This window comes from Poeciliopsis prolifica, unplaced genomic scaffold, assembly GCF_027474105.1.
Source record: "Poeciliopsis prolifica strain line A6 unplaced genomic scaffold, Auburn_PproV2 SCAFFOLD005, whole genome shotgun sequence".
Lineage (NCBI taxonomy): Eukaryota > Metazoa > Chordata > Actinopteri > Cyprinodontiformes > Poeciliidae > Poeciliopsis > Poeciliopsis prolifica.
In genome coordinates, this window is record NW_026562380.1 from 7,922,189 (window position 1) to 7,935,518 (window position 13,330).

The window sequence follows — 13,330 nt, forward strand, 5'->3', positions numbered from 1 at the left end:
GGATCAAGGCATGTTAATATTTTCCATTGGTGTACAATTAAAAGTTCCACATTAAGCCTATTTTACTGTTCATTAACTCAGCAGGCAAATAAGGCATAGAAAACGTATTCCATGTACAAATGACATGGCATCACAAGAGAAAATGTTATCTGAAGGCAAATGCTACCCTGGGCAAAAAGCCATTTCACCAATATAAATAAGTTTCACAGCTAATAATGTATGAGCATATTAGCATATTTACAAAATATTGGTTAACTACAATGAAAATGCTCGTCTACTGATGTTTTAATGAGGCCACAAATTATAAATCACTAGGCACTCAAGAAAAACATTTAAACTGATAATTAAAATTCTTTATAAAAATGTTTACTGACATGATAAATAAACACAATACAAAATAAAAGAAACGTTTTCCAGGCTGCAGTGTGTTTACTATACAGTAACATTGACACACAAACCCTCATCTACCCCTCTACAATACATTCATTTAAAAGTGCATTATCTCTGAGCACATTCATTTCATCCCCTAAGAAATAAAAACCGTTGACCAAAGTATCAACGCCTCACAAGTGAAGCTAAGAGTCATTCGTTCTTGGCTTATCTTGTCCGTATATACATAGAGTTTTCACATTAAGGTGCACCATTCTGTAAACAAAGCAATCCCATTACTAAAGACCCTGTTAATTTTTTATAAAATTAATGGAAGATTAAGACTTTAATTGAGAAAAGTACACAATGTGCATTCTTTCTCACAATATTGTGCCCTACTTCACTGCATTATAAAGCCTTTGTGAAACAGATTAGTAAGAAATGCTTGTCCTGATGTCTGAGTTTACACGCCTATTGTATTTTTTAAGTCTGCACCTGGAGCAGATGTCAGTGCTCAAGAACACAAAGTCTATACAGAAATCAGTGAGGGATGTTCACCCTTCACATCTGAAGTTCCAGCAAAAGAAAAGATACATAATTATGTGACCTGACAAAACGACCATCTGCTCAAGCAAATATTTTTGGCATCATTTTAATTGACAGCAGAACAAAGACTGGGGTTATTTCTAAATCACTGAAATCTGTAATGCACATCAATGTACCCTGTTTTCTTATCCTTTTTAGTGCAATACAAGAGGTAAAAAATAAAATCCAAATACTTGAACTACATAAGGAAACTTTGCCAATCTAGTGGGCATCAACAGTAGTTAACTTGAGTGTGCCATGAAAGCAGTCTTCACTATTTGTTCTTATTTAACAAACTTCCCACTCTATGGAAGAATTTCTCCAGCTTGTTCTCCTGGTGTCCTCGTGTTGCCTGATTGTGGCTGGCTTCGATGGCTGCTTCACCTCGAGAAAGGCTTTTGGACTGTGCACGTTTGGAACCAGGCAACAGGGAGCTTTTCTTTTCAAGTGAGCAGAAAGGTTCAAACCTGCTGTACACACGACTCTCAGCTGCCGGCTTAGTGTTTTTTCCAGAAAACGAGGGTTTCTTCTGTATGGCAGCCTTAGAGGGAGAGTTTACTTGGTGATCTTGATGTTCTTTTGTTTTGAACTGTGGCTTTTCGGACTTTAAATGGCTTTCTGGCGATGATCTGACAGAACTGGTTGAACTTTGCTGACATTTTCTTCCACTTTGAGTTGATCTTGCATCATCATCGGCTGTTAAAGTGTCACAGCTTTCACAAGAATTGAGACTTGTTGTATCCGTGGTTCTGAAATCCTCTTTCCTCTCCGGTATGTTCAACAAAGATTGAATTTTCTTGGAGCCATTATCTGGCATGGGCTGAGGATTCATACTGTTGGATTTGTTTGCTAATTCTTTATTATTGAGATGAAGGGCGGCTGCAGAGACAGCCCTGGTAGGGGGTTTGTGCCAAATACGAATATTTGGGCTCTTTTTGTTTGCAATATTCTTAACATCGTAGTGGGAGAGAGATCGCTGATCTTCATTCATGCTTGTTTTATAACCACCATTCTGAACTGGGATCTCCGCAGTGCTCCTGTTTACTTCTTTCCGGACAAAATGTCCATACATGTGACCCGAGGTTTCATGTGGGTGTTCCGTGCTTGACCTTGGATCAGCCACACTGTGCCTCTTTTGCCAACTGTCTGTCAACATGTCTGGGTTTGTAATTATCTGACCATGTTTAGTTCTGCTTAAACTGGAATATGTGGAGTGATGAGAATATTTACCTGAGGCATAGCTGTCAAAATTGTCTGAAATTTGCAAACTCTTTTGCTTTAGCATGATTTCATTGGTGTTCATTCTGTTCTCAGCTGCTGCAGCATCCCACTGCATTGAACTGTAGTGCAGGGGAGCATTGGGTCCTGCTGAGTAACCAGTAAGGCATGAAGGAGGGTTTATGAGTCGGCTTGGCTCTAGATGTCCTGGTATGGGGCACCTGAGAGCAATCGAGTTACGCATATGTCCCTGCATGAAGTTAGCTTTATCCACGGTTTCAAGCTGGTCTAGATAGTCAAATGTGTCTGGAGATGGAGTGTCAGGATTTTTAAGATAAGATTCAATTCTCCATGTGCGCATGAACGACTTGGAAGATTTCTCCAATGTTGGCAAGTTTTGTTGCATGGAAAGGACTTGTTTATCAAGGCCGTTATAAGACTTACGCATGTGTTGACCTCTGCGTATTTGTTGTATTTGCAAATAATTATCCATTGCGTAATTGTTTTGTAGAATGCTAGAGTCTCTGTGGATATTCCAGTTGCTTCCTCTAGGCCTCATGTTTTGTGGGATGCATCCATCTTGTGTTTCCCAGGCGTAACTGTGCCTTTTACACAAATTCATCTCATCTAGGGCTTGAAGTTCCAACTGAGGTGTCTTCATTAAGGGACTAAGGAATTTACCATCCTCTTTAATGAGTCTGTCTCTGGTCCCAGATTTCATTTCACCGGTTTTCCAATTTACTACATCCAAGGAATGCCTCATCTGGTCATTTCGTCCAATCCTTGGAGCAGAATGATGTCTTGACAACATATGAAAGCTGCTGTTGTTTGTCCCTTCCGGTGAGGTACCAAGCTCAGCTCGTTCCATTGACCGGGCGTAAAGTGTTCGAAACTCCTCATCGTAGGACTTTACAAGCCGGCCTGTGATGACCTGAACCATACTCAGATGGATCTTCTCAAAAGACCAAGAGAAGCTGTTAAAAAAGACCAAACAAATCTTAACTTATTTGACTTAGAGATAAAAAAAAAAAAATTCACCCATCTGTTGATTAAATGCAATTAATCGCTGGAATTTGGTGCTGAGTTGTTTTTTACAGCTTTTTAAAAGCTTTGCATAAAATAAACAACTACTGAAGCCTCAAATGTTTATTATTTTCAGAAGGACCAGATGTACACTTTTTTCACAAAATGTCAGTGAGAAATCATTTCTACAATGTTTGAACTCTGACATTGAGTACAGTACTCTGTCTTGTGCACACCGCAGCACATTCAGTATGTTTTCCAGTTATACTGTTACATTATTTACCTGTATGAGCCGTAAATTGCTGTCTGGCAATCGATTAAAAGAAACTTCTGCTCCATTGCTCCATGAAATTTGGCTCCAGATTGACAGAGGTAATCCGGACCTTTCACTGTGCGCACCCTCATGTTCTGTTGCGAGAGAAGTGAAAGGATCATGTCAGGTTTAAAATCACAACCGCTAACAACAAACAAAAGTTCATGTAAAGCATTCTGCAGATTATGTTGCTTTCAGTTTGATGAGTCACTGAGTTCCTTTTTTTATTGGCACGTAATGTGCTTTCAAAGAGAAATTTATAGGGTGTGTTTCACACTTTTGAATACCTTGCTAATAATTCTGACTCCACCCCCCAAAAAAACATGCATCATCAAATAATTATTCCTCTTCTGTTGTCAAAAAAAGACAAGATCTATTTCGCACAACAGTTTTCCAGTTTTTGCAGGCACAAAACTTAAGTGGTGAGGTTTTATATAATGTACAAAGTCAACTATCAGGCAGAAGGCATCTCTCTCTCTCAGTTTGGTTTGGTCACATCTGAGTGATGTGACAACTTAGATGTAATTTGTGAACACTGACACTGTTCAAACCTCATTAAATTTGAAGAGATATAATCATATATAAGGACATAGCAATAAATATGTTCCACTTACTGGCCATTTTTTACATTTTACATATTTTATGAACTTACTCTTAGCTGCTGTAGATTGATATCGTAATCATCTGCCATCTTGAGGAAGCTTTTAAAATAGCCATCATCTAACAACACGTAGACTGGCACACCTCGCACAGAAGCATCCACAATTTCTTTGAAAATATCAACATCTGTGAACTTGTCCATCACAATAGCAATGACCTTCAAAGAGAAAGCAGAATGAATTCAGAATGGATATAGAGCATTTTGTCATTCAATTGCAATTACATCTGTGCATGTGCAAAGAAACCAAAACAGGACGTAGCACTAACAAAAGTACACATGTTCTAACATCAAAGATCAAATTAGGACGTGCAATGTGTATTGGAAAAACACATTGCACTTTTATAGTAAAAAAATGAAAAAAAGCATATCACAGAATATTTCTCATTACCAAAACCATTGATTATTTACAAGTTTATATCATTAGAACTTGTAGAACTATAATAGTGGTAAAAATGGTGTTTATAATTTATTCCTGTGATTATGGTGAAATTATTGATTAAACTAAAGTATTTTTTTATTTCCATTCAGTACACACAAATTGACAAGAGAACACATACAATTTGATTTGTTTAATTTAAAAACCTAAAAGCAATTGTCATGTAAACTTTAACCCCTAATAGATATTAACTATTAATAAAAAAAATTTATTTAAATATTTTGCTATATCAGTCAAATATTTGATTTATACTGTATGAGAAATAGTCACAGAAAGTTGAGTTTTGAAAGCTTTTTGACCCATTTAGATCAAGACCTTTTTGCAATTTCAGCAGCCATAAGTGTTACAAATAACCTCCAGTATATTCAAATCTTACACAGTTTTATAAAACAGAATTTGTTTCTTATGTCCTCTGACTAAGTCTCATGATGGTAATTGAGAATTTAAGAAACATTTGGCCTTACAACTTTGTGGCATTTCTGGAAAATGGTTCTTTGTGTTTCCGAAACTAAGCTGTAGAACCAGATATTTCCTAATCCAGCCCAGAAGACACTCCTTTCCTCTGAAATGAAGAGCTGCAGTAGTCAGCAGCAATCTGGCTGCATAGAGGGAGGGAGAGCTTGCAACACACTTTGGTCAGTCACAGAAACTGATATATTAGGGTTTAAGTGGAGAAAATATAAGATGTTTATGTATTAAGTCAGTGGACAATATATTCATTCTGATATAACTACTTCAAAGCTTAAATGGAAAATTGCATGCAAAAAATCCTAAAGGGGTGGTTTTCTATTGAAAAGCATTTTTTCTTACAAAAAACTGTTTAATGTGGATGGTGGACACAAACCAGAGAAAGTCCATGTTGTGAAATAACTGCTTTAGAGTGGAAAGGGCCTGATTTTTTTGTTGTTGTTTGTTTGTTTTGCTGCCTCTGTAAGTGTACAGCTGCAGGCTGATTAAATTACCATTCTTGCGTCCTGAATATACTTCCGGATCACCTCCTTTATGGTTGGGTTATTGAGTCTCGGTGGATGGTAGAGCAGATTGACATTAGTTGGATGTTTTTCATGCTGGACATGTGGCCAACCCAAATCCAAATTTGGCGTTTCCACATCTGAGTGAGTGGGCCAGTACGTCCCAGACGACGACTGGTTGTCTGTTGGGTCAGTGATTTCTTCTGTCTGGTTTTGGGATGGCAGCTGTTCAACATTAGAGGTGAGGAAGACAATCTCATCTTCTGAGAGGAAGCTCACAATACGTTCTTCTTTTAGGAACTCAAAATAACTGTCTCTGCCATCTTTAATAAGTCGATCGATTGCCAGGCGATATGACTCCTTATAATGAGGGTGGACAAAATCCTCATGTTTAACGTCGCCTCTCAGTGATGACAGCAGGGAAAACTCTGAAGAGTCCATCTCCCCGGACTGTTTGTTTATGACCTGTTGAAGGTAATAGAGACACAAGGTCTTGTCAGTGAGCAAACATCAAAACAAAATCAAAAATTCTGGTGCATTTATGGAAAAAGGGGCGTTGGTGTCAATTTCTAAAATTTCCTTTGTTGTACCTGTGTTTTAATTTCAGCCTATTCAAGCTGATTACTTGATTTGGCAAGAAAAGTAAGAGTTTTAAATACAGATAAGTTAAAATGGTGACAGACTTTCCAAATCTAAAACAAACATTTAAAAAGTATAACAATGGAACACACTTGTATTTTAAAAAATATAGAGAAAAAAAAATAGATCTCTGAGCAAATTGTCATAAAAATAGCCTATCATTTCCAAACATAGTCAAATCACGTGGAACTGCTGTGGTATGTCAACTACTGATGCACCTAACAACTCATAAATAATCCTGACTTCAATAACAAAAACAAAGGGTGGTGAGGAATATTAGAAGTACTCCATCTTCACACGGAAGTGGGATACTTATGACTGAAGTGCAACCATCAATCAAGGAATAACTTTGACTCAGACTTAACCACGTTTCCATGGCAAGAGAAAGAATTAGTGGAATATAATTGCTATGCTCAATTACAAGCTAATTACCATTAGATATGCACATTGCTAATTATGTATCTGTGCATTTTATCTTTGATTACTGTAAACCATTGTGTCCACTTGCAGATGGTTCATACACAGTAATCTGTGTATGAAAGAATCACTGAGATACAAACAATGAAAAGTACAGCTAAGCATATTATTATTGCATCGAACACTTTGTTTTGGACTTATGGCAGCCATCTTGGATTTGAATGATTTAAGGTCCTAAATTTCACACCTTTAAGGATTTTTAAAAAATTATTCAGAACTCAGGTGTTCTGTAATAGTGGAAAAAGTGTATAAAATAAACAGAAAAATAAATCCAAATTATTTTCTATCAGTTTTTTAAATAGTTTTCATTTGGGAATAATTTTACATTCCCACGAATCTAATGATGAGTTTTCATGTTGAGCCTTGTCTCTCTATACATTAATCTATTTTTTGAACATGTTCATGTTGGGCTGAATTAGTTGCCAAAATAGTCAAAGCTGATGAGCAGATTCAACATTCATTTAGACTCTGACGAGTAATCATCAGACTGATTAGAAGCCATTTACATTTTACTATTTAGCAGAAAATGTTGAACTTTTCACAATGAAGCTTGTTGTGTGACTAGGATTTTGAAAAACAAAGCTGTAGATGTGAAAGGAGCATGTAAGCAATTTTCTTTAAATGTAAAAAAAGCTGCAGCAGCTTTAATAAATTGCATCCACACAATAAAACACAACCAAGAGAAAGACTCTTTAGTCACACATTTTGTTCCAAACTCTCACATTCCAGCGAAATAAGTTGCTATTTTTGAAAAAAACCCTTTTTGTTCTTAAAGAGTCCCAAAGCACAAGAAAGTAGTCATAGGAGTGCCATGTTCAACAATGACTTACATTTTCATAGTGACCTTTGTGGAAATCCCCAAGACTGCTCGTAAAATATCCCACTTCCATTTAGCTTGTGTTCAGTGTTGGGGCGACTTCTGAGACCCAGCTGGGAGAAACAAAGACAGGAGGCATCTAAACTCGATCAGCAGTCTGAAGTGGGAGGGTGTGGATTCCTGTTTCAACATGCAAATAGTCCAGTTTGAAACTGGCTTCCAGGCAGACATAAACCTGTTTGAGACATTAAGCCACTCCCCATCTTGTCTACAAGAACAAAGTTCACACTAAGGAAAATCAAGATTGTGACGACATGAGGTTTTAGTGAATGCTTCAGCATTAGTTCTTGTCAACTGCTTACACTGTTCTGGGACTTCTGGAGATTAAATCTATCATCCATGACCTAATAATAACTAGTTAAGGTAGAGTGTAGTTAATTTTATCAGTTTTATCACCTATTTATCTCTGTTGCAAACATTCCCTGGATGAGCACACTCGTTTTCCTTTTTGTTTATTAGTTCTTGTTCACTGGAGAGTGCAGATGAGAGATAAAAATGTCAATTTGTGAATTCTTGTTCAGCATTTTGTGCCCTAACTGCGTCAACACTTGGACAGAGAGTTTCTTTATATGGAGTCTGCATTCTTCATTGGAAGTTTAGGGCTTTTTCACTTGATTTGACTTTATGGAAGGCACAGAGCAGAACAATACTGCAAGTTATAATTTTTCCACAGAAAAAGCTATATATCATTGTAAAAACAATAAATGGTCAAAGTGTTAGTCCAGGAATATTGAGAATAAAAAAACAGAGCTAACCTTGGTGTAACACAAATTACATTAAACATGGTTTCAAACATTCAGATATATTTTGATTAAAGAATCTCTGTTATTAAATCTTATCAAATGTTATCATCGATGGAACCCCTCCTTCTTACAAAATTGCTTGAAAGTGCATCTCACATTGCTTGAGCAGACAATAGCATATTATTTGACATTAAGTCTAAATGTTTAGATTAAATCAAAGATCATAAATAAAGGAATGCAAAGCCTTATAGCAAACAAAGAATAAGTGGAACATTACCTGAACAACTCAACAACAAAAGGTCTGTCTTGACTTTATTAATGGAGTTTATTTATTCTGCTACTCAAAATGCAAGGCATAGGAGATTTGTATTGCACTTTTCTGCAGGAAAGAAACTTACATGCTGAAAGAAAAACAGACGACACCTTGTAAAATGAAATTGCCTTCTGCATGCTTCAGATGAATGTAACATGGTTGTGTTTCTCACAATAATTAAATTGACTCTGAATTAGTTTGGTGTATTTTTTGTAAAGGCCTCAACAGTAAAACATGTCCAGATTAGACATAACATAAGTACTAAGCACTTATGGGTCTAATTTCTCAGCCTAAGCACCCCTGCTCTGGATTACAAACAACCTGGAGTGGTATCTGGCACCAAAATGTTTGCAGCAGATCCTTTCAGTGCCTTAAGATGGGGCCTTCATGGATCAAACTTGTTTTCCCAGAACATGTTGACACCTGTTGAATTGGATAAAGATCTGAGAAGGTTGGAGGTCAGGTCAAAACTTCCTTTTGAAGTAACCCAAGGACTTTCTGTAGTTTGGCTAAATTTCAAGCTAAGGTTTCAGTTTCCTTAGTCTATGTCAAAAAGTAACAGACACAGACCAGAGCAAAAAAAATAAGAAAAAAAACATGACTCAATATGTTACATTATACCTGTAGAACAGGCTTTGAAAGACAGCTGTTCACAGAAAATGTTTTAACAACCATGAGGTGAAAAAACCCTTATCCCATCCATATGTTATCAGCACTGGAGCTTTTTTTATGACGGGCAAGCATGCGGGTTTTGCATTTCAAAACTCTCCAGAGGCTTCATTTAACATTTGGTTAAATAACACCGCACACATTCTCAACACCCAATAAAATGTCCTGGGAAGTTAAAGTACAGGTGGTTTATGCATAGACTCCTCCTATCTGGTGCTTAAGATTCAATTCAATGATTAGCGTGTGAGCTTGACTTGGTGAAATGCTATACAAGAACAGGCCATTTACCATTATGCATGTTTAAAACAACACTGACATTTTTTGAAAAAGCAAAATCCTTTCTTTCTTTGAAAACAAATAATTCATTAAATTCCTTTTTAAAATGTTTATATTTACAAGGAGCCACTGCAATTTGGGTGTTACATAAGATTACACTTTGTGTGCACAGAAAAATTAAGCAATTACTTGGAATCATTTTATAATCCCTTGCTAAAACATTAGAAATTGTTTTTAATTAAAGGAGATATTAGTTTAAAAAGTTGAGAAATGGTGCACTGAATCACATTTATTCAGTTAAGTTTGTGATTGATAACAACAGTCTTTCAACAGTCTGTTCCTTCTGTGTGCTTCAAGCACAAAAGCCAGGAAGAAAGAGATATCTGCAGCATGGCTTGTTATGTATTTAGTCTTGGGTGTGTGCTGATAAATGTTTCTGACTATTGTTTTCAAGACTATGTTGAACTTTGGCTTCTTGGTTCTTTCACCTCATGGTTAATGTCATGTCTTGAGTTTGTCATGCTTATAGACTCAGTGAGAATGAAAGAAATGTACTGAATCTGCAGCTAGGAACTTACAAGATATATGTTTTGTGTTGAACTCTTTGCTCTCATCTTATATGACACTTTAATGCACCTGACTGAAAGATTTTCCCCTTCACAATGTCCAGATATGTTTATTTCCTCACCACAAATTACAAAGTTATGAAGAGTTTTTTTGTCCTGAAGTTTCCTTCTTATGAGTCACCTCTGGTGACACCCAAGTCTTCAGGCTGTTCTCAGCTGCCGCTGGCAAGTCTTAGCAAGTCCCACAATCAGTTACCTGCTGCTCTGACATTTGGGTAAACATGAATATTATCAAGATGTAGGAACACAAAGGGTTTGTGATATGTGTGTGTTTCTGCGTCACCTTTGCTCTGTCTCAGTACTATTTGTTTTTGACAGTAAAAACAAAAGTACAGACTTCACAACAGAACCAGGAATGTCATTCTCAGACATTTACAACTCATAAAAAGAGCGCCATCAAAGACGACAACAGATGTAAAGTATATGTTTGACAGTAACTCCCTCAATTACAGTGAAACATGCACAGTTTAATCTGTAGTTCTCTGGAGAGATGAAGGTTAAAGAAAAGCAACCAAAGCTGTTTAACTTGTTTCTGATGTGTGGTTGTCACACTTTGCACAGTGGTTTATATGGGCATAGCTTGGTTTTAAATGTGCAAATGTCTGGAGACCACAACATTATATAGTGGGTAACCACAGCATCATTTGCCAATTCTTAACACAAAGAAACAAAGAAAATTAACTAATAAAGTTAATACATTATGCATAAATTTACTGATTGCTTTAGTGTCTTATTACATCTCATTTTCTCTCTGTGGGTTCAACAAGTAGAGCATCTATCTATTATATAGCTGAATGATACACTGATCCTGCACCTCTCAGTAACACCACAAGAATTACAAATCCACATAGCATTGAACAATGGCAGCAGATCTCTAAGGCTATATATTTGTATTCTACTTAGGCTTGCATCTGAAAAATAAAGAAACAGTTATTAGATTTGCATCTGAGCCATCTGAAATAAGTCTTTAATAATTAAAAGCATAAAAGACAGGCATCCTACATGTACAGCTTTATTCAGGATCACAGTTACAAAATATGGGAACATTTGTTTAAACATAAGACATTGTGAAGATGAGTCAAGAGCTAAATGAGCCACTGGTGCCAGTGCACACTAGTTCCTGGTCATGCTATGTTGTTTTATCATCAATTTTTACTTCTAAAATTTTTGTGAAAGTCAAGTTTTGGTTGATACACATATAAAGACAAAAGGGGTAGATAAGCAAGTTTGTAATCATCTATCCATCTACTTTTTATCACCCTTGTCCCTAGTGGGGTCAGGAAGTGTGCTGGTGTCTATCTCCAGCTAACATTCCAGGCGACAAGCAGGGCACACCCTGGACAGGTCGCCAGTCTGCTGCAGGGCAACACGGAGACAGACAGGACAAGCAACCATTCACACACTTACATGGAGAATTAGGATACACCAATTAAACCTGACAGTCATGTTTCTGAACTGTGGGAGGAAGGAGTACCCAGAGAGAACCCATGCATGCACAGGAAGAACATGCAGAACATGCTGTGCACAGAAAGATCCTGTGCTGGTAATTGAACCCAGGCAACAGAACTAGCAACTGTGCCACTGTGAACAAAAATTAATCTAACATAAAAGTCAGTCTATGTTAATCCATAGAGTGGAATTGAAACTGTGCAAAATTGAAATAGCCTAATTCACACACAGGATCCCCATTATTGATCTCGCCTTCTTCACATCCACATTACTTTTGTGATTTATCACGCATGACTTTCCACCATGTCAATCATTTTATTACATCATCTCTTTCTTATAATGACATCACAGGGAGCTACTTGTGAGTACAGGCATATTTTTTATTATTTTATCATGACTTTTTTATCATGCCTGTACTAACAGGCATGTACTTAGGTAATTTGGTCTTACTCATTGGAATTAGTTGAAAAGATGTCACACCCCATTAGTAATTTGGGATGTGACATTTTCCCAACTAAAACAAGGATTAAGATGATGGCTCACTGTTTGTAGATTGCATCTGTGTTTGATTAAAGTTTGCCTCACGCAACGAAAGAAAAACTGAACTCATCTGACTCATTGAAACATCAAGCCCTCACAGTATTTTCAATTGAAAAGCGATTTTAATGAATCACAAAATAATAAGGATAATCAAGAAAAATGACAAAAAAAAGTGAAATTCCTCTTGTGTTGTGCTGCAGGTTAGGAACGCTATACTCTCAAACAGCATTACTAACTCATTCTGTCAGACAACACCAATCTCCAGCAGAGAACTCTTGTTAGAAAGAAAAACATCAAAGCACAGTTTGACACTCAGCTGGTGAGGCGCACGTCCATTTTTACAAAGCTGTTCTTAAACCATAGATTTTTTTATTTGTTTGTATTCTTTTTTGGCATGCTTGTATGTCTTGATCTGATAAAATGGAAAAATAAATTGGTATTTAAGATGTAACTTTCCATAAAATAATAAAATTTTAATTTTTTTCAATGAAGCTAAACATTCAGATGAAACCAAGGGTGAAAAATATGCTTTGCAGCCATCATCTGTTAAGAGCCCTCTTCTTCTGTAATCTCTCAGCCAGAACACAGCGTTTTCTTCTCTAAGTCTCTTACAATGAATTATACAGATGGGGATTTGCTTGCGCTCATACCAAAAATAGAACTGCATTAAAATCAAGCTACATGAACTGCAACAGAATTGTTTCATTCACACATTAAGAAGGGGATCCTGGAATAGATAAACAAATGTATCCCATGCACTCTTGAAGCTTGCAATGTTTAAATATATGTTTTTGTTGTTCAAGATTTAATGACATCTTCTCATAGTATTTTGGCATCCTATATAGAAAATTCCTTAAACAGTGACAGTATTAAATAACACAAAGTAATTGGGACTTTGTGATTGAAAGGTAAATCATTGTGTGAGTGTGTGTGTTTTTTTAAGTTTTTCATTAATAAGGTAACAGACTTTTTTCTATGAATGACGAGAGCAATGGGATTAGGAGTAACTCAACTCACAGAAAACATGTTTTAATAAGGAAGGAAACTAATTTATATTTTTCTATGAAACTGCAGCTGGTGATATCACTTCATTGTTACCATCTATTCTCTGGATACAAACAGTGTAAACAACCGACATCTTTTAT

General features: G+C 36.5%; 1 protein-coding gene across 1 annotated transcript; it reads right to left on the minus strand.

The window, feature by feature from the left end:
- Positions 1-338: 338 nt before the first annotated feature.
- On the minus strand, positions 339-7,673 carry fam83b (family with sequence similarity 83 member B). Its single transcript, XM_055030125.1, has 5 exons — positions 7,523-7,673; positions 5,568-6,041; positions 4,161-4,325; positions 3,479-3,603; positions 339-3,146 (listed from the first exon to the last, which is right to left on the minus strand). Exons 1-5 carry the CDS (start codon positions 7,580-7,582, stop codon positions 1,229-1,231), a joined length of 2,742 nt encoding a protein of 913 aa, XP_054886100.1. The 5' UTR covers positions 7,583-7,673; the 3' UTR covers positions 339-1,228.
- Positions 7,674-13,330: the final 5,657 nt, after the last annotated feature.

Bases quoted from the DNA above. Each gene is read 5' to 3' on its own strand.
- fam83b (XM_055030125.1), bottom strand. From the start codon at position 7,582: ATGGAAGTGGGATATTTTACGAGCAGTCTTGGGGATTTCCACAAAGGT. The intron at 6,042-7,522 runs GTAAGTCATTGT...TACCTTCAACAG, and splicing joins ACAAAGGTCACTATGAAAAT to GTCATAAACAAACAGTCCGG. The intron at 3,604-4,160 runs GTAAGTTCATAA...CTCTCGCAACAG, and splicing joins TCAATCTACAGCAGCTAAGA to AACATGAGGGTGCGCACAGT.